Here is a 27,176-nt window from a genome sequence, read left to right as displayed (position 1 = left end):
TAGTCTAGTCAATTTATTTTGAATGATATCCCGAATTGTTTACGCTCACTGGCCATTTTAATCGGAACACATGTATGCGCATGCGCAGTGCGCGACTGTTACACTCTTACATTCTTACAGCATGATGATGTCGTGGCTCGCGCCTCTATATGAGGCAGTAGACATAACAAAAACGATTTTGACCTTTTTGGTGACCTTCACTGGATGACCCTCAAAATGTCGGAGGTTCTATTTGAGACGAACGCCCATCTCTCCTGAAAGTTTCATGAAGATTGAGCCAGACTTTTTCTAGTAATATTTACAAAAAAACAAAGAAACCCAATCAAAAACAATACCTCAACCCGCTTACTCTGTAGCAGGCGAGATAATGATGAGTCTGATTTACAGACAATTCAGAGAAACTGAACTCTTAAAGTGATGATTTTGACCTTTATCAGCCTGAGACTGTCTCAGACCATAGAGTACGTTTCTCTCAGTAGGGTGGCTTTATGGAAAGATTTTTTTTTTTTAATTTATAAGAAATTTGAATGTTACAAACGAAGGAAACCAAACATTCAAAGAAAAAATTATGAGCTGGGAAAATTTATAAGTATATAAAATCCCAGTCTGAAAAAAAAAAATAATAATAATAATAATAATAATAATGTTGTAATTACTGTTATTACTCTATATAATGATATAATGACAGGATATTATATTTAACTCTATAGAAATTCTATGAAGTCATAAGTTGATCATCATCATCATCATCACCACCACCATCCCCATCATCATCATCATCATTATCATCATCTCCATCATCCCCATCATCATCATCATCACTTCCCCCCCTCCTTCAGTCAGTCACAAAATGACAGCGTGAATAAAAGCACACTTCAAACCACACACACACACACACACACACACACACACACACACACACACACACACACACACACACGCCCTGGAACACAGTGTTTCTAAAGTTAGGACTTATTGTGTTGTTCCCACAGCAGGGTGGGACAAAAACCAGAGGACTGAAATGAGTTTCTTTTTATAATAACATTGGTTTTGCTTTCTGTCCACGGAGCCCAAAGAGCAGAGATTTCAGAAAGAATGTGTTTGGTTTTAAGTTCATGAGAGAAATTTAAATTTACTGCACATGATTGTGCACTTTTTATTGTGCACTTATTCTGAGACTTATATTTTCACTCCATCTTTTATTTTATCCTCATTCTTTTAATTCAATTACATTTTAGATTGATTTTTTTATCATGTAATTTTTACTACTTGACTGTACAGCACTCCGAACTACCACACTGATGAAAACTTTAATAAACTATGATTTTTTTTATTTTAATTTTAATAATAAAACTTATCCTAAAGTTATGGTATAGTGGGAATCGTAAACACATGAGAATGAAGTGGAATTAGTTCTTCACTGCTCATGGATGCTTTAACACACTGATCACAAATTAAACCCATGTTAATCATACATTAATCACACACTAATCACACACTAAACCCATACTAATTACAAACCCAGTCCACACTAATCACACATTAAACCCATGATAATCATGCAATAATCACACACTAAACCCATGATAATGTGTTAAACACATACTAATCACACACTTAACGCGCTAAACACACATTAGATTGACACTCAACAAAAACTAATCACAAACTAAACACATACTAAACAAACAATAAACACATGATAATCACATACTAACCCACATTAATCACACACTACTCATGCACTAAAGACACACAAACTGGACTGAACTCACACTAATCACAAACTAATCTCACAGGAAACACACAGTAGACTGACACTAAACAAAAACTAACCACACATTAAACACATACTAAACACACTAAACAAACAATAAACCCACACCAATCACATACTAAACCCACAATAATAACACACTAAACCCATACAAAACCCATGGTGATTACACATTAATATCAAACTAATCACAAACTAAAACCACATTAATCACACACTTGTCTCACACTAAACTCACACTAAACACACAACAGAATGACACCAAACAAAAACTAATCATGCACTGATCACATACTAAACCCACATTAATCACATGCTAATGTCATACTAACCCCACACTAATCAGACACTGAAGATGCACTAACTGCACTGAACTAATCACACACTAAAGGCCTCTGCATGCTCTTGCGACAAGGCTTTCGCAGATAGCTTTTCGCAGACAGTTGTAATTTATTGTTGAGCGGGGAGTAATAGGCGTGCGCGATGTTATTCACTGGCACAACGCAAGGGGGCGTGAAGTCGCTAGGAGTAGTTGGTGGGTGTGGTTAGTGGAGTGTTTATCCTCCGGTTACTTATAATGACTAGAACTTTTTATTTTTTTATTTTTTATAATGACTAGAACTGGAGTCGTATAGATGTACGTACTTCCTCACTTCCTCAATCAACCGCTCTTCGTGCTGCTCCATCTTCGCTCGTGTTTTTAAAAATGCCGGTCGTGAAAACAAAACAAACCGGGAAAGTAGGGAAGCGGAAGTGCGTGTACAGCGGATGTAGAGTGGACCAATCAGAGCCCTCTTGTCTGCGGCACTGTCTGCGAGGCTTCTGCGGTGGTCACAATTTTTGGGAGGTGCGCGCAGAGCGTCTGTGAAGGTGGGGGGGCTATGCAGACACTGTCTGTGACACCGTCTGCGAGGACTGGGTTGTCAGCATAAATTGGCCTTAACACACACACACTAAACACAAAAGAACCACAGAAACACCTGTAAACTGAGATTGCTCAACTTTTTTTCCATGTAATAAATGTTAGAAAATTTGGGATTATTTGTGCAAAAAAGTTTCAAACAAACATTTTTCCTGCATGATCTCGGGGCTTAAAGTTCACAAACACATTTCTTCCACATAAAGGGCATCTCAGAGGAGACACATCTTGCATATCTCAAAGACCAAAATGTTTCTGGATAAATATATCAATAAAAATGTAAGTGTATAGCAGATGAGAGCTTAGTCAGCTTATCCTTCAAACCTCGGACATGTTTCCTTTACAGGAGAGCATATCGAATTAACAAAACCAACCAGTGAACTAAAAGCATGAAGATGATAAACTCTCCTGCATCCCTCCATTTAGTGTCTTGTGGCTTCATTAAGCTGTGTGCAGAAGTAACGATAAAAGCGGACCGTTATGGGCCGAGCTGGATCGAGGGCTCTTCTCTCTGAGCTGCTGAAGGAGGAGTGTGGAAGCCATTTTGTGAAATACAGAATAGTGAAGTTTTAAGGAGCTCTGAGATACATTTTAGCCAGCTGTAAGTGCATCTGTCTCGTCAAGCCATATTTAACAATTAAATACACCACACACACACACACCACACACACACACACACAAATATATCATACATGAATATAATGAGGATACAATTCAGACACACGATGCTTGACGAGGTTAATCGTATGTCAGAGTGTCTGTGTTTGAGTTGACCGGTTTACAATGAGACAGGACTTTTAAATCCATGTGTAAGCGCTGATGGGGTATTTGAATGTCACGCCCCATGTCTTTTTGCCCCAGACTTCATTTCTGACCAGAAAAACGACAGTAGCAAATAAAGAGAAATTTTGTGAAAAAAGAAAAACGGCTTATATCCATATGAAAAACAGCCATGTTTCTGTCTGTGTGAGCAGTCCAAAAAGCCAAAACATCACCATATTTGAAGCAGAAATAACGCCAAAGCTCTCTGCAGTTTGACCTGAGAGTGTGATTTTCTGGACAGATGATCGCTCGCACTTCCCAAGCTGGAATTTATCCGTGCTGTGTTTCAGAGAAGCCTGGATAAAAATCTGACCTGAACTTTGCACCAGTAGAACAGCCTGGGATTTTACGAGACACACCAAATATAAATATAACCTAGCATAGTGGTTTCACACTCTGTGAACACACACACACACACACACACACACACACACACTGGTGAATGTGGTATTTCTGGGAGGGACTTCCAGCAGGAATTTCTGGAATGCTGATATATTTTTCTTCACTGAAATTTTTATGATCCTTCACAATCCAGAAGAAAGTACACAAGTGCAAAAGTTTGCATCCCCTAACTCTTATTAAACCAACCAGACATTGTGTCACAAAATAATCCAAAAATACAATACACTGATATTACTATTTGTGAGATAAATGTGGATGATGATTACACTTTTCCTTTTTTTTTTAATTCCTCAGTTAACATTTTCAGGTCTCGTGTTGTTTGTTGATTGTTTAAGTTCTCTCTAAATTTTCTGATCTCCTTTCTTAAGCTCTGTGAAATCAGTTTTAGGTCACATGAGAGCATTTCTCCTCATTTCCATTCCCTGTGTTTGAACTTGAGCCGATTATACACCTTAATGAGGGACATTTAAATAAACGAGAGCATGTCAAAAGGGATGCAAACTTTTGAACTTGTTAATAAAGAGATTTGCATATGAGACACAGACTTTAATGTTTAATCTGTAAGGGTTATCAGGGTTTTAATCCAATTAAGAAGAAAACCCAGATAAATCCATGAGGAAAAGCTGTTTTGGAGATAGAAAGCAAAACAGAGGTGTGTTTTCATCCAGAAATAAGGAGGTGTGCAAAAGTTTTGGCATAAATGTACGGGATTAAAAGTCTACGGTGTGAATTCGAGCATTTAGAACAGGGATTAGAGGAGATGAAGCTATCAACTCATGCTTATCCTTGATTTTGAGGGAATCATATCTCCTGCACCTGTGAGATAAACCCACTTTAACGTGTGATATGTGGTGAATATAAAATACAGAATAATTACCTGCTAATTACACAGTGAAATTATTCTCAATCTGAGTCTGAGGCTCTCCCTTAGAGACCGAGTGAGACACGCACAGAAAACACACACACACACACACACACACACAGACACACACACACACACACACACACACACACACAGAAAACACACACACACACAGACACACACACACAGAAAACACAGACACACACACACACACACACACACACAGAAAACACACACACACAGACAGACACACAGAAAACACACACACAGAAAACACACACACACAGAAAACACACACACACACTCAGACACACACAGACACACACACACACATAGAAAACACACAGACACACACACACACACACACACACACACACACACACAGAAAACATACACACACAGACACACGCACACACAGAAAACACACAAACACACACACAGAAAACACACACACACTCAGACACACACACACAGACAGAAAACACACACACACAGAAAACACACACACACACACACACACACACACAGAAAACACACACACACACACACACACACAGACACACACAGACATGCACACACAGAAAACACACACACACAGACACACACACATAGAAAACACACACACAGACACACACACACACACAGAAAACACACACACAGACACACACACACAGAGACACACACAGACAGAAAACACACACACACACACACACACACACACACACACACACACACACAGAGACACACACAGAAAACACACACACACAGACACACACACACACACAGACAGAAAACACACACACACACACAGAAAACACACACACACACAGAAAACACACACACACACACACACACACACACAGACACGCACACACAGAAAACACACACACACAGACACACACACACAGAGACACACACACAGACAGAAAACACACACACACACACACACACACACAGAAAACACACACAGAGACACACACAGAAAACACACACACACACACACACACAGAAAACACACACACACACAGAAAACACACACACACTCAGACACACACAGACACACACACACACACATAGAAAACACACAGACACACACACACACACACACACACACACACACATAGAAAACACACACACAGACACAGACACACACACACACACAGAAAACACACACACACACACACACACAGAAAACACACACACACACACACACACACAGACACGCACACACAGAAAACACACACACACAGACACACACACACAGAGACACACACACACAGAAAACACACACACACAGACACACACACACAGAGACACACACAGACAGAAAACACACACACACACACACACACAGAGACACACACAGAAAACACACACACACACACACACACACACACACAGACACACACACACAGAGACACACACACAGACAGAAAACACACACACACACACAGAAAACACACACACACACACACAGAAAACACACACACACTCAGACACACACAGACACACACACACACACACAGAAAACACACAGACACACACACACACACACATAGAAAACACACACACAGACACAGACACACACACACACAGAAAACACACACACACACAGAAAACACACACACACACACACACACTGACACACACAGACACGCACACACAGAAAACACACACACACAGACACACACACACAGAGACACACACAGACAGAAAACACACACACACACACACACACAGAGACACACACAGAAAACACACACACACACACACACACACACACACACACACACACACACAGAGACACACACACAGACAGAAAACACACACACACAGAGAGACACACACAGAAAACACACACACACACACACACACACACACACACAGAAAACACACACACAGAAAACACACACACAGACACACACACAAAACACACACACAGACACACACACACACACACACACACAGAAAACACAGAGAGAGAGAGAGAGAGACACACACACACACACACACACACACACAGAAAACACACACACACACTCCACTTTACATGTAAATTCCCAACTAATCCCGTTATATCTGTGTCAACTGTCCTTAAATCCTTATAAACAGAAAATAAATAAATCACATTACCTTCACTCTCCTGCGCAGAAAATCTGTCCTGCCTCCACTGACTCTAAAACAGATTCTTTAAAACCTTTTTAAACTCTCTCTCTCTCTCTCTCTCTCTCTCTCTCTCTCTCTCTCTCCTCTGCTTTACAGCTTTCTGTTCTGAGAAAACTTGCAGCTTCCAGGAGGGAAAAAAAGGAAAAGTTCAGAAGCTGGCAGTTCCAGCAGTCATGCAATAGCGGCCTCTGGTGAAAAAGAAAACAAAAGAAAACTGAAATTCATGACAAGAGAATGAACATTAGTCAACAGTAATTAATGTTCATGTGGTTTAAAGGAGGCAAAAATACTCATTACAAATGATATCAATGCACATTTAGATTTATGTTAGTGTAAACTGTTTATAGGCATCAGAAATAATCTGAAAGTAAATGACGACAGACCCATCGCCCTGACTTCTGTGTTCTGTGCTTATTAAATCCTTCGAGCGCCTTGTGCTTTACCACCTTAAAGCCATCACTGACCCGCTCCTGGACCCCATACAGTTCGCCTACAGACCCAACGGCTCTGCAGACGATGCTGTCAACACGGCTCTTCACTTCATCCTCCAGCACCTGGCCTCCCCAGGAACCTATACTCAGATCCTGTTTGTGGATTTCAGTTCCGCCTTCAACACTATCATTCCAGCTCTTCTGCAGGACAAGCTCTCCCAGCTGAACCTGCCTGACTCCACCTGCAGGTGGATCATTGACTTCCTGTCTGACAGGAAGCAGCACATGAAACTGGGGAAACATGTCTCAGACTCCTGAACCATCAGCATCGGTTCCCCCCCTCCCCAAGGTTGCATACTTTCTCCTCTACTCTTCTCCCTGTCCACCAACAGCTGCACCTCCAGCCATCAGTCTGTCAAGCTCCTAATGTTCTCAGATGACACCACCCTCATTGGACTCATCTCTGATGAGGAGGAGTCTGCGTACAGGTGGGAGATTGACCATCTGGTGTCTTGGGGCAGGCAGAACAGCTTAACCCTTGTGTGGTGTTCGTATTTTTGTTACTCAGCCAGTGTTGGTGGGTCTGGTGGACCCGCTGCATTTTGGTGCTTTAAATTCAACACAATCAAACAATTTTACATTAAATACTTAACAGATGTTTACTTCACCCCAATTACAAGCAACATAAGCAGCATATATGGTTAATATTTGCCCTTTACCTTTGTTAGATTACATTTATTTTAAAAAAGTGCTACTCGTTTTTTGTTTGTTTTTTAATAAAATGTAATTTTACAAAAAGAAAATCAATTACAGTCAAGATATGAGTGGGAGAAAAGATGTTTATCTTCAAATTTACAAATGAAGCAAGGTTTTTCATAACAACTGATTTTTATTTAATTGAATTTCATTAGAAATGTAACCCATTCAGTTCAGTTTACACAACACAAGCTGAACACATACAGTAACCATCGTCAGTCTGTACAACACATCATCCGCATGCTCGTCTTCGTTTTGGGACTGATGCTCCGTCTCATCCGCTTCTTCAAAGTCACTGTCAGACTCTGAATTTTCAGAAATGTGATCCTCACGTTCTGAAACGTCTTCCTCTACATCATCATCAAAAGCTTCTCTCTCTTCCAAAATCATTTGCAAGTCCATCTGAGCAGAGAATCTTTTGGCCGTCTTGATCAGTTGTGATAAGGAGCCACATTGGAAAAGCTATATTTATTGTGTCCCGCCCCCAATTTAAGGGAACTTCTGTCTTGGTTCCCACAAGACAGAGGGTAAAATGTGCAGGAATGTGAGAGCAGACAGGTGTCGGTGCTTGAATGGCAGGGGCAGAAACACAAAACTCTCTCTCTCACACACACACACACACACACACACACACACACACACACACACACACGAACAGCAGGCCCAGACAGGAGGAGGACAGAGTGAAGGTACACACTTTTATTAGCCCCGGGTCCAGTGGACCCGAACATCCTGTATGTAATATAAATGTGTGTGTGTGTGTGTGTGTGTGTGGGGGGGGGGGGGGTTAATGATTAATGTGTGAATATCTGCTCTCTCACCAAGAAAGCACAGCAGAGGATGTTCTTCCTGCAGCAGTTGAAGAAGTTCAATCTGCCAAAGACAATGATGGTGCACTTTTACACCACCATCATCGAGTCCATCCTCGCCTCCTCCATCCCCGTCTGGTACGCTGCTGCCACTGCCAGGGACGAGGGCAGACTGCAGCGCGACATTCGCTCTGCTGAGAGGACAATCAGCTGCAACCTTCCGTCTCTTCAGGACCTGTACGAGGCCAGGACCCTGAGGAGGCAGGAAGGATTGTGGCCGACCCCTCTCACCCTGGACACAAACGTTTTGAATCATTCCCCTCTGGTAGGAGGCTGCGGTCCATTTGAACCAAAACCTCACACCATTAGACCAGCTTTTTCCCCACTGCAGCTGCTTCATCAATAAGGTCAGAGACCCCACTGACTCGAACCTCACACTCTCACCCTGTAACACTAATGCACTTCATCTCTGAACTGCCATTTTACACAGTTCAAGGTCATGTCATACATCTTCACTCTGTCAACTTTTATTGCACATTCCAGCTCACACAATACAGCTTGGCTATTTATTTAATCCATTGCACATATTCTCTTCTTCTCACACATTCATATCATGACCCTTTATCTTCAGCATGTGGCCTGTTTTTGCACATTCTGGGACATACTGTACAGCTCAGACTTCAAAAGAACCCATGCACATACCTCTTAAATATGCCCACTTTTAAAATTTATATATTTTAGAGATTCTTCTTATTTTTTAATCCCACTTTTGTCTTTGCTAAATTTTTCTATCTTAACTGTTCAAGCACCAATCACCAAAGCAAATTCCTTGTATGTGAGAATGTACTTGGCAATAAACTTGATTCTGATTCTGATTTGGATTATGATTAAATGGTTATATAAGTCCTGAAATTGGACCAATTGCATAAATAATGTTTTCATGCAATCAGCGTATATATATATATATAGTAGTCTCAGGTCCTCAGGTGTGAGACGACCCTTTGCTTTAAAGAAAAAAATAGTAGTCTGAGGTCCAGTGAGGTCAGTTTTATGTGGAAATGATCTGTAGGTTTTCCTGAGCATCTTACAGAACCAGCCGCAGTTCTTCTGGACACTTTGACTGTCACACTCACTTCTTCATTTTACACCAAAAATTTTCCAGTAGCCTTCATTACGTTTTCTTTTTTAGTCTGAAAAGTGCTCTCTTATGGAATATGCTGCTCAGATACAAACATTACAAACATGTTTTTCCCTGTAACATTTAATTTTGTGCTGGAAAAAAGCCCGAACATTTGGAACTCTAAAAATGTTTTTGTAATGTTTTGACTCGATAATATAGAAATCATAAAATAGAAATCTATAACAACGTTTGTGTGAGAAAAAAAAACATAGGGGGTCTAAGACTTGTGCACAGTACTGTACATAATATTTAATTTAGATTTTTTTTTTCCTGTTAGGATTGTTTTTAATGTAAGGAATAGAAGATAACACAATATTAAGTCACTCAGTAGTGGTGTCAGTAAAGACAGAATCTCAGTATTATCAGAGTTTGGTGTAAACTGCTGAGTTTTATAAGTTTTAGTCAGATTTATCTGCAATTACGGGACATTATTTGTTATGAATAATATACTGGTTATGAAGTGGTTAAAGTTGACATCCAGTGGTGACTAACAAGGAGAGTTTAATGTAAAGTGGATTTAAAAAAATAAACAATAATTTGAATAAATGTGATGAACAGGCTGAATGAATTCAATCTACTGAACTCTGCAGGAACTGTGTCTCTGAGGTTCGGCCCTTTGGTTAAACTCATCAGAAGATAACAGTTTCCAGGTCTGTCATTGGTCACCTACAAAGGCTTTGGAACTTCTTGTTGATAAACCTCTCTTTCAAAGTGTGATATTTTCTGATTCCTTGTCTGTCTTACAAAAAATTCAAAAGGAAGATAATGACATAGAATTATTAGATTTCCAATATCTTATGTACCAGCTTGATCTTATGGGTGTTGAGGTTGTTTTTTGTTGGATTCCAGCTCATGTGGGTATTAAAGGAAATGAAATGGCTGATAAATTGGCCAAAAGATCAGTAAATAAAACCTTTTTTTTTGTGGTGCGGTTTCCATCAAATCCTGCGCTCTGATTGGCTGGCGAGCGGATCGGTATCCTACAATACGGACCCCGGTTACAGACCCCGGTTACGGACCTCTGGCGACTTGCTCATTCACAACAACAAACATAGTAGCATTTTTTGTCAACATTTATCTTTTTTTTTTACAAGATTTATTTATAAGATTATCAAAAATCTTATACATTTTTGCCAGCATTTCTCAGGAGAATAGCATTAATTTTACAGCATGGATAGTGATAACGACAGTGTTCACAGCGAAAGCGAGTTTTACTCCCCTGAGGAAGAAGAAATAAAAGAAAACATTTCAGGAGAAACCTCTAACTTGCTAACACAGAGCAAAAACATGGCTGAATCCTGAATGACTCAGTTTTGTATAAATAGGGGACGACATAGGCGGCAAAATGTAGGTTTTTTTCCTGCCATGGAAGTGCACTTGTATACCGAGGAGGAAGACATTTGCATGACAGTCATGAATGAGGATTCAAAATAGTGTCTCGGCTCGGTTTTCCCTTTCGGGCGCTCTCGTTTTCTGTTAGAATTTGGCAAAGAAAAAAATAAATATATTATTTACCTGCTTAAGGTCGGTCCGTATGGTGAAATACTGTGACCTCGGCCTTGAATACTGACCTCAGCCCAGAGGGCCTCGCTCAGTACTTTCAAGACCTCGGTCACGGTATTTCACCATACGGACCTCCCAGCTGGTAAATAACACGTACACTACCGTTGAAAAGTTTGGGGTCACTTTGAAATGTCCTTATTTTTGAAAGAAAAGCACTGTTCTTTTCAATGAAGATCACTTTAAACTAATCAGAAATCCACTCTATACATTGCTAATGTGCTAAATGACTATTCTAGCTGCAAATGTCTGGTTTTTGGTGCAATATCTCCATAGGTGTATAGAGGCCCATTTCCAGCAACTCTCACTCCAGTGTTCTAATGGTACAATGTGTTTGCTCATTGCCTCAGAAGGCTAATGGATGATTAGAAAACCCTTGTACAATCATGTTAGCACAGCTGAAAACAGTTGAGCTCTTTAGAGAAGCTATAAAACTGACCTTCCTTTGAGCAGATTGAGTTTCTGGAGCATCACATTTGTGGGGTCGATTAAATGCTCAAAATGGCCAGAAAAATGTCTTGACTATAGTTTCTATTCATTTTACAACTTATGGTGGTAAATAAAAGTGTGACTTTTCATGGAAAACACAAAATTGTCTGGGTGACCCCCAAACTTTTGAACGGTAGTGTATTTATGACATTCATTACCCTTTTACCACTTCTGATATCACAAAACATATCAAAGATGTTATTTTTACAATATGGCAAGACAGATGGGAAAATTCCCAAACTGGTAGATTCTTCTACCAACTTGAACCAAATATTACAACACATACCACATATTCTGACAAAAACAGAAACAAACAAAGGATAATTACAAGACTTAGATTTGGAAAATGTCTACTTAATGATACACAATTTATTTAAAAAAAACAAAAACAAATAACCTCTAATCAGTGTACAACTTGTGGTGTAAAGAAACTGTCCAACACCTGCTTCTAGATTGTATCAAATATCCAAACTTTCATTTTAAATTTATTCAAAAAATGAGAAATAAACAATTAGAAATTAATATTAAAAATTTACTTTTACATAAAGAATTTTATGATGACATGTATAAGTTTATTATTGAAAAAGAAACAAAAATTTAATTTTGAAAAAAAAAAAGAAAGAAACTCGTATTTAATCTGTGTGTGCGCGCGCACATGTGAACTATCCTGATAGGACGCCAAATCACGTCGAGTGGGCGTGTCCCTAAAAGAAGCTCAAGCTCATTGGTCACCTAGAAACGTCAATCAATTTGGGGACAACCCCTCAGGGCTTGGCAGCAGCGCGAGACCCGAGTACGCGCGCGCTTGAGTTTGCTGGGTTCCTTTATTCCGTCCTCGTGCCCGCAGCTGAAATTCTGTTGCGTCTCACGCGCGCCCCTCTGTAAGGGTATAAAAGGACCCCTCCCCCCCCGTGCCATGTCTCAGTCTCCGGAGAAGCGGCGGAAGATGGAGTCCGCGCTCCAGCAGCTCAAGAAGGTGACGGTGGTCGTGGCTGATACGGGAGATTTTAACGGTAAACCAGCCGCTACTTCCTGGTGACGCTTCCCCTGTTTCACACAGCTGTTCAGCGATGTATTTCACTGCTTTCTTTAATTGTGTCGTTATTTATTCAGCTCGATCAACGGGTTTTTATAGTGGTGATGAGGGGCGCGCGCGCGTTTAGCTACACAGCGAGTGGGTTTCCTCAGCAGCGGACCTTGGTGTTAGCCGGCTAGGCTAGCTTGTTTGTTTGTTAGCTAGATCGCTAATACAGTTTTATCCGGCTCATAAAAGTTTTTATTTTTCGTATTTAGGCTACGAATTAGTTAAACTTAACACCTCGCGAAAACTTAGACTTTTTTAAATGCCGTTAACGTGCCATTGTTACCAGATTAATTATTAATTTAGTCTTTTTTTTTTTCTTGAAGTTTATCCAGTGGCTGTATTGACCTGCTGTTGGACCTTCGTGAATCTCTGAACACAGCTTAAAATCCTTTACTGACTGACTTGATGCTGATTTTTTGTTTTTGTATTTAGTTATTATAAACTTGGGCTGTGATGTAATGCGAGTCTTTCGGCGCTGAAAAATGACGTCACAGAGCGTCGAGTCTCATTCATTCGACTCGAATCAGAAATCTGGGTCGATTCTTCGGTTCTGTTGGCTTTTTTAACTCGGGCACTTTATGCTCACTTTGTTCACTTTTAATATTTTTAATTGGTGGCGTTCTCTCTGACGTCACAACCTTTGAGGCGTGTTGTGAAATATACAGAAGTGACTAAATGATATACCAGTTTTTCATGTTTTGATTTTCTTTGCTTTATAAACTGATCCTGGGGTTGTGAAGAGTTATGTTAATAGAGTTGATGTAAATTTAAAGTGAGGTGGAAAATACTAGGAAGTCGGGGGAATTCACAAAACTTGAGACCACACATGGGGATGCAGGACTGATCTGGAGACGCTGATGGGGATCTGTGGCGTTGTGTTGTGCCTGATTTGCACAGACTTCAGAATCTCAATTATTGCTTCAGCTCTAAAATAAATAAATTAGGCGTGGGGCTAGATTAAAAAAAATCTAATTAATTACAGGCTTTGTAATTAATTAATCTCAGTTAATCGCACTACCATATTTGCCCCAAAAGCAACGTTTATTTTATGTAACTAAATATGTGAAGAGTTCAAATAATACAGACATGATTTTTAGATTCAAGCTCATTTAATGGCTGTAAACAATAAATTGCATTTCATTTTGCAATAGTAAACAAAGGTATAGTCCATGTCCAAAATTGAAGAGACTAAAGTTTCAGTGCCATTTTACTAACCATTTTAGTTGTTACCTTCTGGATCACACGCCGCAATCTGCAATACATCTCGTAGACCCTTGTCTTCTACCACCGATAGCGGTCTGCAATCCACTTGGCCAGCATGTTCGTTAAATTTTCCGACGTTGCCCTGCTTATTTTCTTCTGGAATCCAGCCATTTCTCTGAGTTTGCACTGCTGACCAGAACTGCTACCTCGAGCTGCAGCTGTTTCAGTAATCGTGGTGACATGCTTGGCATTTAAATGGTAGTGTAAAGTTGATGAGCTTCTGTGATAAGCAAACTCCTTTCTGCACAGTTTGCAATAAACTGGTTTTATCGACAGTTCCATCGGGTCGTTTTTTGAATAAATTTACTGTCCAGCAGACCTGGCACGCTTTCAAGCTCCATTACTGTAACTGTGTGCGTCAGTATATTTGTCGCACCATAACACAGTGCACTAACAACGGTTCTGGGTTGTTTGGCATGCAAGCTGCAATAAAATGCATTAATATTTTTAATGAATTGATTTATTTGAAATTAATTAATCTTAAAGCGTTAATGCCCCACCCCTAAAATAAATATTAGTTTCACAAAATGGCATCCAAGTAGTCACAGAGGTGCTGGAGTAAAGATGGGGTGCTGGCTCTTATTTTAAAGCAACAATCCAATTCATAAAGTGTGTGTGTATATAAGAAGCATCCAGGGTTTCACAGATGGATGCTCATGAAAACCTGAGCCCTTGTTAACCCTAGCACGCTTGATGTGGGTTTTTCCGCTTTAATCTGTTACTTGTCTGTGCTTATTCTGTAGCTCTGAATGGGTCACGGCTGTGGGTGTGCATCACTGAGTAAACACTGGTTATCAGTAAATGGTGAAATGGTCAGTGTTTTATTGCCTCATAAGGGTTAAGTCTCCTGAGAGGGAAAGGTTATCAGAAGATATCTTAAATCTGTTTATGCAGTTCAGTGCAAAATTTAGACTTGCACCAGAGCTGAGTGGAGTAACACCCCCCCCCACCCCTAAATAAATAATAAATTGAATGAGGAAGTTTGAAGCAATCAGGTCTCTGGTGCCAAGCAAACATTTCCTCATGCCTTGCAAAGTCAGTATGATGAGGCAGAAACAAGTGTATCGGGTCACATTTTGGCTTTCTGTCTCAGGATAGTGTGTCCCGTCTCATCCTGTCTGAAGTACGCACCCAAAAAATTTTATCTAAGCATGCAGAGGCAAGTTTAACTTAATCCTGAGTATGCTGACATTATTACATTTTATTTATAGTGCTGGAGAATGAAGTATTAAAAGTGACTTAGTAAAGCGGTAGAATGTAGATTGAAAATTATTAGAAAAATGAGCTAAAGTTTACAAATGTAGAATAAAATATATTGACAACTTAAGTAGTGCGTTTAAAAAAAAAAAAAATTAAATGCATCTAAAGCTCAACTATAGATACCAAAACAGAATTCAGTTCAATTTTAAATATGCTTTCATACTGAAGTGTGCACAGAGCTTAAACTGCTCATTTATTGCTAGCACTGTTATGGTGTACCATAGGAGGAAAAACGTTACGGTCAGGTTTTGCTGTTGGCTCTTTAAATCATGTGTTTTCCAGCATCATCTTAAGAGCTACTGCAAGTAAAGTCTGGACCCAAAAGTCCCAGAATGCAGTGCAGCTGTCCAATGGTGGCAAAGTGTCATCTTGACAAGTTGGTGATGTATGAGAACGAAGACCATGATGTTGGTGTGAAAATTGAAGCTTTGGAAGCTGATCTGTTTGAGCAGAGTGTACAGACGAGGCGGTAGGAGCTGGACAGACTAAAGCGCTGCTGCATTGCTCTTTAGATACGCATCAAGTGGCAGCGGGGGGAAAAGACTATCAGAACAGCATTGTGGGTAATGTAGGAAACTGCTAACTAAAGACAAACTTAACACCTGTTAAGGTTCTAAAAAGTCAAGTCCTTCCTGCACCATATGGTGCATTAGGTGGTGCCAATCTCCGTTTCCGTAGCCTTTGGCTTCTCACCCCTTACAATAGCTAGGGTTACAGTGGGGGTGGGTCCTCTGCTAACCATGAGTTTGACTCCCCGCTCACATCTGTATTGCAGCGTGCCTTGCCAGGTGGCAGTAGGTGCCATTTTTATGATGGTCTTTGGTATGACCTGACTGCGAGTAGAACTCTCGATCTCCCAATCGAGAGGTGGACACACTAACCACTAGGCCAACTCGCGGTCGATATTCATATGCAGATTATTCAGTGTAACTTTTTTACGCTTGTGGTGCTTGTTCTGAGTAAGACCCTTACCTAAACTGACTGCAGTGTTTTTTCTGAACCTATACTGAGCCTTCAGTCTGGCTACACTGGCTTATTTTTTATTTTTTACAGTCTGGTGAAATGGTTTTGTTCTGTAACCGTACATTCTCTTCATCTTCAGATTTGATTAGTAAAGCGAGCTAACTGAGCAATCCATATACTCACCAGACACCAGTGATCTGTTTCATTTTTCTTCATAACATTGCTCTACACATTTAATGATCATTTAAGATGAAATCATTTTTTTTTTTGTGTGTGCATCAGTCAGTAATTGAAAGGAAGTTCTGTACAGGGAACTGAAAAAATGTTTGAGAATATTGACTGGATTTGTCACATTATGCGTATTAGCATTGAATTGGGGGAGTCCAGGTTGTCTTGTTGGGGGGGGAAAATCACCTGTTGCTTTTACACTAGTGTGTCCTGGGTGGTCCGAGTGTAAGTGGACAGCATTAAGTATGCGTTCATAATGCCAGGTGTGAACTGCTGAGAGTCTCTTGGCTGTCCATGTCTGAGCAGATCCCTTGATGATAGTGCCTCTGTTAGTGTTGATGGAAAGTGAACCAAACTAAACATCTACTTGAGTCAAAGCTGCCTAAGATCAAGGTGATTTGCTGCTAAACTTTTTTTCATTTGTTTAAAAAATATAATTGCAGCACTAATCACTCTATAAAGCATGTAATTGCATACACTTTTTTTTTTTTCAGAACAGCGTGAGTCTGAACTTGCTTTAGCAACTGGTGAGTGGTGTAACATGGCGCAAGAGTGGAAGGACACTTCTCTTTAAATGCTTCTCGGTTTGAACAGTAGTATGAAAACTGGTACAGAGTAAAGTTTGGGTCAGTCATGTTGTAAATCATTGAACATGCAGCCTTGCGTGTTCATGAATCAGACACTGATGGGATTCTTGTGCAATTTCTGCACTCGCTGGAGCTTGTGATGTGATCAGAATAAAGATCGATGTGGTCTGTGACTCTGAACTGATATGACTGTGTTCAGCATAGAGCTGATTACTTTCCCAAGTTTGACTACTGAAAGTTAGTGTAATTAAACTTGCATATTGCTCAGATGTACATTTTTATCCAAAGCAGCCTTTTCTGTAAGGCAGAATACAGATGAGGAATATCATTGCATTTCTTCTGACCTCTACAGCGATCGAAGAGTACAAGCCTCAGGATGCTACAACAAACCCATCGCTCATCCTGGCAGCAGCAAAGATGCCCACATATCAGCACCTCCTGGAACAGGCTATTAAATATGGCCTTGCCAATGGCGGGTAGGAGATTGACGTTTACATGGGTGTTTTTGAACTTTCAGATATTAATTGACCCCTTGAAAGCCCCACCCACTCACTTCCCCCAACTTCCTCACTTGTAATCTCCTCTTGTCCTGACTTCTCCTTGCATGTTTTACAGTCTTTTGTTCTGAATCTTTTTAAAGATGTGTGTATCGCCCACCTCTTAATCAGTGTGGTAACTTTTTAAATAGCACGTTCATACTAAAGATCACTTGGCAGTTTGAAACAACTGAAGATGCACCAGTGTCTGTAATTTCCCAGTAGACTGTTATATTTCTAGGACTGAAGAGGAGCAGCTCACGAACACGATGGACAAGCTGTTCGTCAGCTTCGGTGTAGAGATCCTCAAGAAAGTCCCCGGTCGAGTTTCTACAGAGGTGGACGCCAGGTAACGGCTCACGTCTCACTCTTAAGTGTTTGTTGCTTGTGTGAAGAAAAACCTCCAGGACTGTTGATTCTCTCTCACAGGTTGTCTTTTGATAAAGACGGGATGGTGGATCGTGCACGGCGGCTCATCTCTTTGTATGAGGAAGCTGGAGTGAGTAAGGACAGAGTGCTCATCAAGCTTTCTTCCACATGGGAGGGCATCCAGGCTGGCGGGTACGTAAATTTTTTTTTTTTTTTTTTTTTTTTAAAAGAAACTTGGGTTCAAGTATCACTTTTCTGGGGGGTTATTTTTTATTGATTTTTTTTTTTTTTTAAAGTGATGCGTGTCTGATCTCATTCTCAGAGAGCTGGAGGAGAAATATGGCATCCACTGCAACATGACCCTACTGTTCTCCTTCGCCCAGGCAGTGGCTTGTGCCGAGGCCAAGGTCACACTCATTTCACCTTTTGTAGGCCGAATATTGGACTGGTACAAAGAACACACTGACCGTAAGACCTACGAGCCGCACGAGGACCCTGGTATGTGGAGGAGGTTCTGTTCATGAGTAGAATACTTAGGAAAGCTACCTTTATTTCTAATACTGCAATATGAATGTCGTAGTTATTTTTAATTTATTAGTATCTCCTAAACTGTCATCAGTGCATCAGTTCTGTATGCAAAAATACATTCATCATGTGACCTTAAGACTAAAATCACACGTTTCAGGTTTGCAGAACTGCTCACTTCCTCCATCCTGAGCAGATCTTATAACTTGCATCACAGCAATGTTGGATTCTGATTGGTCGGAAAGTGTTGATTTTTCAGAGCTGCTAGGGGTGGGCGATATGGGCAAAAAATATCTCGATATTTTTTAGGATTTTAACGATAACGATATTTTGACGATATTTAAAAAAAAAACACTTGCTTAAAGATTACAATAATTACAATGACTAAAAGAATCATTGCAGTGACAAGTATTTAAGGAAAAGCCATATTTATTTTCTTAAACAACTTTAAATTAATAAAAATGAATAATTCAATTGACAGTTCGTAACGGCAGCAAACATTCTAATCAACCGTCTCTGCCGGCAGTACGGGTCTGCAAATATCCCGCCTGTTCCGCTGCCAACAACCAATCATATGTCGATCTGAACCAACAGCTTTCCAATCATCTTGCAGCTTCGTGCTCCGCTGTCCCTCTCCTGCCGTTATAGAAGTACTGCGCCTGCGCAGTGTCAAAATAATCCACGAGAAAAGTGGATTTTAAAGCTTTTTCTGAGTCATGAGAACCAACCTAACACTCCAGTATAATCAACTTTTCATGGCGATTTCAATCATATGCTCTTCACGACCGTTTAGTTTTCACAGAGTCCAGTATTAATATCTTCCCATTCATTTTCAGAGGGTCTGGTCTCACTAATCCGAAAAAGACGCCTGAAAGTGGCCGGCGAGTGACCGCACTTGGCCTGATAGGAGCCCGTCACAGCTGCTTCTTTGTGGGTGTTTTTTTTTTTTTTTCCCCCTCAAAAAAAAAAACGTAAACTACAAGTCAAAGTTTTTCAGTATAACAATAATAAAGAAAAATGTGCTCAATTTAAAATGTATTGAAACTATTCGAAATCGGCTGATCGGTTCATTCATTATGATCCGTGAGTACAGAAACACTAGTAGTAATTTCTGGATCATTGCTATAAACGTGGACTAATATTTCTTGGGAACCAATGGGTTAATGGAATGAACCAACCAACCAATTGCATTTTTTCTTCAGATGGTATCTGGGTAAATGAGCAGCTGTCTCAGCCAATCACATTTTATTGCTGGACGGGATCATATCACAACATCTTCCGGTAGATACCCGAAATCAGCTTTGTGCGTTGTGAGGCCAGTGGAGCAAAAAAAAAAACCTTTTAATATGCTGAGCAATGTTTGATACATTTTGGAAAGTTGTTTTGGTTGCTTTATAGGTTTCTTAGAATATTTAACTCGTCACGTCTGTGCTGCTCTCCTGGGTTGCTAGAAACAGTTGTGTTGCCCTGGCCTGGCGTATAAAATGTTATTTCTTATAACTTATTTCACAATAACAGCACTACGCACGCAGTGTTCCATTTGTAAACTTTTTTTAGTTCTTCACCTGATAACCAGAGCTTCTCGTCTCTCTCCTCACTTCTGTTTGTGCAGGTGTGATAAGTGTAACGAAGATCTATAACTACTATAAGAAGTTTGATTACAGCACCGTGGTGATGGGTGCGTCCTTCAGGAACACCGGAGAGGTCAAGGCGTTGGCTGGATGTGACCTTCTCACCATTTCCCCTGGGCTGCTGGGAGAGCTGAGTCAGGATCACAGCACTGTCCCCCTCAGTCTCACTCCAGAGAAAGGTCAGTATCATGAGCTCTCCTGAGACTAAGAAAATGTCTTGTGGGAAAATACTTACTGTGTGTGTGCGCGCGCAGCGAAGGCTTGTGATCTGGAGAAACTCCACCTGGACGAGAAGACCTTCCGCTGGCTGCACAATGAGGACCGCATGGCTGTGGAGAAGCTCTCTGACGGCATCCGGAAGTTTGCTGCAGACGCTGTGAAGCTTGAGGACATGATCAAGGTGCGTCCTTGTGCTGTTCTCAAATGCGTTTTGACCAGTGATTTCCTTTAAGGGCTTAGCAATAATTCTACTTTAAAAAGAAATCTCTGCATTCTGGCAAGTGAGTGCACGATCTGCAGAACTTTCTCATTTAAAGAATAAAATTAATTTTAAGATTGAGATTAACAGCAAAATGGGGATTAAATCTAGAAAAGGGACGTTCAATAAGGACCTATGGGCCTAATTAATGAGAGCAAGTGTTTTTTCTGAACTTTTTCAAGATATTTACATGGAAATTGGAGGACATGTAGATGGTTGTATACTGAATGGAAAAATTGGTAAATTATGCAAATGGAGGTCAGGATGTCATTCCAATGGTATAGCTGCCACAGTCCCACCAAAAGGCGCACAAACAAGTCCCACATCGCCTGCACAGCTGCCGCGACACTGCTGGGCAGCGCCACCCGAACACTGTTCCATGGACCCACAAAGCAAGCACCGCTGCAGAGTGCTGGTATGTCCCAAACCGCCTGCGCAGATGCTGTGACTCCACCGAGCAACATCGCACAAAAGCACCACCACACAGTGCTGGACAAGCCCCATGTTAAACGAGCAACAAGCTTGCTGCAGTCCATAGCGAGGAGCACCGGTATCACCCACGGTGAACTGACACCCAAAACTGGTGGACAAGACACCCGAACAAAAAAAAATAAACCTCAAACTACACACAACAAACAGGGGGGATAAAATGAAACTCTCCAGTGAGAGGTGGCAGCCAGAATGCACACAGCATACAGAAACACAAATATATATTTTAATTAAGTCAGTAAAGCTATAAAAACTCTTCAGTCTCCCATGAATCATAACATTAAAACTAGCAGAGGGAAAATTTTGCCAAATCCTTCATCGGAAATTGAGCGCGAGAACCTCTAAAGGCTATCTGATATGGACTAGTAATCCAGTGGGAAATTGACTGGGGGGGAGAGACTGAGCGCTTTCCTGTGACTCAAAGAAAAGCGCTGGCGGTTTCCTGATGTCCCACGAGCAGTCTTTACTCTGTTGTACCGACTTCAACCTGCCGTTACTCCCAAAGTACCGAACAGATCTTAACCAGATGCATTTCTCTGGAAAGCAGAGATTATAAGCTTTTTAATGATGGTACTCATGAGAGAAAGTGTTGAAGAGTTAATCACTGATCAATTTGGAAACTTGGGTGAGCATCTGCATGCACAACTTTTACACCACGGCCAGCAAGCGTCTGATACAACTAATAGAACATAACTTTTTATTATATTCCACAGGAGAAGACACTCAGCGTGAAAAATGGACAGTAATGCTGAAGACCCCGCCCGTCCTGAAACTCCTGATTGGCCCGTTACTGTTGGCTGAAATGGTGAACTTGCTTCTGAAGCTAAACTTATTCTGTAGTCTCGGACCACAAAAAGCTCCTGCACTAATCATGAACTTTTGTTCAGGGATGAAGTCCTCACTGAATCAAACATTCCTATATACTTTTTGACAACATGGCGTCCATATTTGTATTAATAATGACTATAACTTCAACCTGTTGATCCATTGTCGCTTTGTGGTATCAATAAAGAAAAGATGAGCAGAAATGTGTGCGCACTCTTTATAGGACTGAGATCCTAACACAAATGAGGGATGAAATGTGAGCTCAGAGCTTTGAATTAGCTTGCACTAACTTTAAGACTCAGTCAAGGTTCTTATTCACGGAGCCTGAGGTGGATAGTTTTTAGTATAAATACACAGGTGGTTTTTATTTTTATGAAGTCACTTATTTAAAACTTTAAAAGCAGCGCGTAAGTGTAATACAGTTGCGGCATGGACTTGTCACTTAACACCAAGTCATAAAAAATACTGTTTTGGAGTCAATTTCCACTGTACTTTTGACGAGTTTTTAGACCAAACTTGAGGGTCTTTTTAGTGGCTTTAGAAACAGCCTTTTCTTTCGTCCTTTGTAATTCTCCCTCACTTCTGGTGATGAAGTGATTGGCTGCCATTTTGCCAAGTCGTTCAGTGAGATCAAGAAATGGTTGGAATTTCTCGATCAACGTGCAGTGTTTCCTATAATCACCTCTGTATTTATACTTGAACCCTAATTTTGAAAGTGAGTGGGGATCGGTATCACTTTTTTTTATTTTGCGTTTACTTTTGTAATGTAGGAGTTGAGTGTTCAGTCTCAATTAAACTAGTTCTGGTGACCAATTTCCATCAGAAGTCTAATCTATTTAGTACATTTAGACTTGAGCTCCATGCCATTAAAGTGTCATGTGACCACTGATGTGAATCATGTGGTGGCCTTTTTAATTAATGGAAAATCCTCTTTTTAAAAAAAAAAAATTCAGATGTACGGTTATGGGGGGGGGGAATGATCAATTCAGGGTGGTAACAGTAACTCTGCTTCATGTCAGGTCTCATAACACTACCCTGCTGTTGGTTATTTTCCTATAACACCACTGTGTGTATTCATTTTGTTTACGAGAGCAGAGCTTGCAGTAGAGCTGCAAACGTTTTGAAAGCGGATATTACTCCCTGCAGGATGTTGCTGTAATTCAGCACTGGTGTAATTCTTCTTGGTGCAATTTTACTTGAATGTGTGTCTGCTCTAATTATAGGCAGTGTCATGAAACACAATCTGATTATTCAAGTCTGAAGGAGTAATAAAGGTTTTTTTTTTTTTTTTTTTAAATTTACACATACTGCCTTCCTGTTTACTGGAGCCTTTCCACAGCTGGAGTGTGGAACATCTCATCTCATTATCTCTAGCCGCTTTATCCTTCTACAGGGTCGCAGGCGAGCTGGATCCTATCCCAGCTGACTACGGGCGAAAGGCGGGGTACACCCTGGACAAGTTGCCAGGTCATCACAGGGCTGACACATAGACACAGACAACCATTCACACTCACATTCACACCTACGCTCAATTTAGAGTCACCAGTTAACCTAACCTGCATGTCTTTGGACTGTGGGGGAAACCGGAGCACCCGGAGGAAACCCACGTGGACACGGGGAGAACATGCAAACTCCACACAGAAAGGCCCTCGCCGGCCCCGGGGCTCGAACCCAGGACCTTCTTGCTGTGAGGCGACAGCGCTAACCACTACACCACCGTGCCGCCCTGAGTGTGGAACATGAATCCACAAAGACCCAGTGTTAAATGACAGCAGAGTATCTACTGTAGAATCTCTAATGAGAAGAGTCAGCAGATTTAGGGATTTGCATGAAACATCCTTGGAGTAACTTCAGCATATTGCACTAAAGTATTTAGAGCCCTTAAGATTCAGTGAAGAAACTGACAGTTTCCTGTTGGATCTAGAATCCCGAATTATCCCAAGAACCACTTTAAGTGTGCGATACAAACTCTGAATAACTGCTCATGGTTTTCTTAAGGGTGACTTCAGCACTTCTTGAAAGATTAATTTACAATCCCAATTCCAAAAAAGTTGGGACAAAGTACAAATTGTAAATAAAAATAGAATGCAATGATGTGGAAGTTTCAAAACTCCATATTTTATTCAGAATGGAACATAGATGACATGTATCAAATGTATAATTTAAAGAGAAAAATTAGGTTTTTTTTTTTTTTTTTCAAATTTCATGACGACAAATCTCAAAAGTTGGGACAAGGCCATGTTTCCCACTGTGAGACATCCCCTTTTCTCTTTACAACAGTCTGTAAACGTCTGGGGACTGAGGAGACAAGTTGCTCAAGTTTAGGGATAGGAATCAGTGGCAGCTCCTGAATTTTTTTTTCGGGGGGGGCAATTTTCCCCCGTCACGTCTACACAGACCATAAATGTCCACAGGACTGAAGTAAATTGACCTGGGTAGCAAATCAATTGGCCGCACTTGTTTTTGCCTGGTAAATTCAGATATCAATATAGACTATCTCTTCTCTCCACTAGGTGGCAACACTGAACAAGTTAAAGGTGGCAAACTAATGGCCCTTTTCCACTACCCTTTATCAGCTCACTTCAGCACGATTCAGCTCGCTTCAGCCCTGCTTAGCACCCAAAACTCGCACGGTTTTGGAGTAGGGCTGAAGCGTGCCGAGCCGAGTGGGGCTAGGGGTGTGAGCAGACACTCCCCTGTGCACTGATTGGTGAGGAGGAGTGTCCTCACACGCCCACACACGCCCCGCGAGCACGCTGGGATCTGTAAACCCGGAAGAATTACGAATTGCGAGAATTTCTGAAGCCTTATGCGCCTCGCCTCATCTATACGCTCTTGCCAGTAGCTGTTGGCGTTGTCAGTGACAGCAAGCCACAGCACCAAGACCAGCAACACTAATGATTCCATGTCCTCCATGTTTGTTTACTATCCGGGTCGTGAGACTACCGCTTAAAAGCTCACTGATGTCACTGTTTGCGCCGCCTAATGACATCACGTGACGTCCACCCACTTTCGCTAACTCCACCCAATGTGTCCACCCACTTCCAGCCAGCACGGTTCAGCGTGGTTGTAGTCGAAATGCAACTCCAACAGCCCCACTCAGCGCGGCATGGCTCAGCCCAACTCAGCCTCGTTGGTAGTGGAAAAGCGGCATAAGGTAGCCTAGTAAACTAGACCCACCCGCCTAGCGGCCAAAAATATTTTTGCCTACGAGTGGCAAATATTCACATTTAGTCTGGCTTGCCAGGCTAAAACTAAGGAAGACTCATTGTGAAGCCTTCAAAGCAAAACATCTGCCATCACAATCAATTAATATTACATTACTCATTTATTTTTTCATATTTTTCCAGTATTCTATAATAAGTAGACACAAATTCTTAATTATAAACATATTCTAATTTCTTCAATTCTAAAGAATGCAATTAAAGTGGCAGGATATAAATACAAAAGTGTTTAAGTTTTGAAAAAGATGAAGAAAAGCATAACCATCAAACAAACATGTGCAGCTTAATTATGTTTTTTTAAATATGGAATTGCACCATTTTTACAACAAATAATAATTCTAAATAAATTCTGCAGGTTTTTTTCCCAAGAATTCCTCCAGAAAGCCATGCCTTAAAAGGAAATTTAAAGTATTACAAGCATGTCAATGAACACAAAAGCCTTTAGTTATTTAGCTATATACACACAAGGTTACACAAGGTTTTGTAGTCAGTGCAACTTGGCTTAACAAGTTGGAAAAAAGGTAAGGTGCTGCTGGCTCCAATGAACACACATACTGTACAATATATAAAAACTGAAAATATGCTTAATTTACACCAAGTCAGAGAGAACTTGAGGCTACTGAAATATTCCAAGCATGGCAATGTTAAACTGCCATTGGTAAAACAACTGCCATTGGTAACACACACACACACACACAAAACCTTTTGCCTAGTAAATTCAAATATCAGATATCACTGTACCGTCTGCTGTGCTACTTCCAGGGTGGAAGAGAACGCAAGGGTAGCAAAAACGAGCATTGACTACATCACAGCCAGCTAGCCAAGTTTTCCGGTGGTACCAGTTCTTGTTAAAACCTCTTGAGTAGGTCTTCTCACCCTTCGTAGACACTTGCTTGATGTTTAAATTCGGTCTAGGAGGTCCTAGCTGTTTGATTGCCGTTTTCTCCTCACTGGTACGACGACTAAAGGGAACTTCTTTCAGAGTCGCTATCGTATTGTTGCACTCAACACTCGCCATCTTCATAGAATGTTCACACATTTCCCGCACAAGTTGCGTTTTCCAGCCCAAAATTATGTTCAAAACCTGCCAAAATGCACTTAAAACTGCCCAATCTGGCAACACTTGCGCAGTGCAACAGGCGTATGACGTAAGCACGCTGCTTGTGCGAGCACATAAAACCTAATAGAAAATGCATTGGGAGCATGATTTTCGAAAAAAACGTAAGTACCATTACTGTCAATGGGAGATTTTGGGGCAAATCTGAACCTGACAGAAATCGCACCAAAAGGGCGTGGCTACACCAGGCGCGACCTTAGCCTGATTGGACAATGACATTACTGTTGCTGTGGTAGTAGGAGTAGATAAAAAAAAAATCTCCCTCCCTGTTTGGGAGTGCGTCGCCCAAATCACCCCTATTAACGAGCCGCCAGTGATAGGAATGTTAACCCATTCTTGTCTAATGTAGGATTCTAGTTGCTCAACTGTCTTAGGTCTTTTTTGTCGTATCTTCCGTTTTATGATGCGCCAAATGTTTTCCATG

General features: G+C 40.9%; 2 protein-coding genes across 3 annotated transcripts in view; one reads left to right on the top strand and one right to left on the bottom strand.

Moving 5' to 3' along the window:
• tspan4a (tetraspanin 4a) overlaps window positions 1–7,013 on the bottom strand; it is a 285,374-nt gene extending 278,361 nt beyond the window's left edge. For both annotated transcript variants that reach the window (XM_060923187.1, XM_060923185.1), the window contains exon 1: window positions 6,916–7,013. The gene's annotated coding sequence lies outside the window, so the exon portion shown is untranslated. The remainder of the gene's footprint in view (window positions 1–6,915) is intronic.
• A 5,927-nt stretch (window positions 7,014–12,940) lies between these two features.
• On the top strand, window positions 12,941–22,614 carry taldo1 (transaldolase 1). Its single transcript, XM_060923180.1, has 8 exons — window positions 12,941–13,186; window positions 17,911–18,034; window positions 18,336–18,443; window positions 18,524–18,655; window positions 18,786–18,961; window positions 20,601–20,798; window positions 20,874–21,019; window positions 22,300–22,614. The coding sequence occupies exons 1-8, from the start codon at window positions 13,090–13,092 to the stop codon at window positions 22,330–22,332; spliced, it is 1,014 nt and encodes a 337-aa protein (XP_060779163.1). The 5' UTR covers window positions 12,941–13,089; the 3' UTR covers window positions 22,333–22,614.
• Window positions 22,615–27,176: the final 4,562 nt, after the last annotated feature.

Source organism: Neoarius graeffei, chromosome 6, assembly GCF_027579695.1.
Source record: "Neoarius graeffei isolate fNeoGra1 chromosome 6, fNeoGra1.pri, whole genome shotgun sequence".
Lineage (NCBI taxonomy): Eukaryota > Metazoa > Chordata > Actinopteri > Siluriformes > Ariidae > Neoarius > Neoarius graeffei.
Note: the sequence above shows the minus strand (reverse complement) of the source record. Positions and strands in the feature narration are given on the sequence as shown.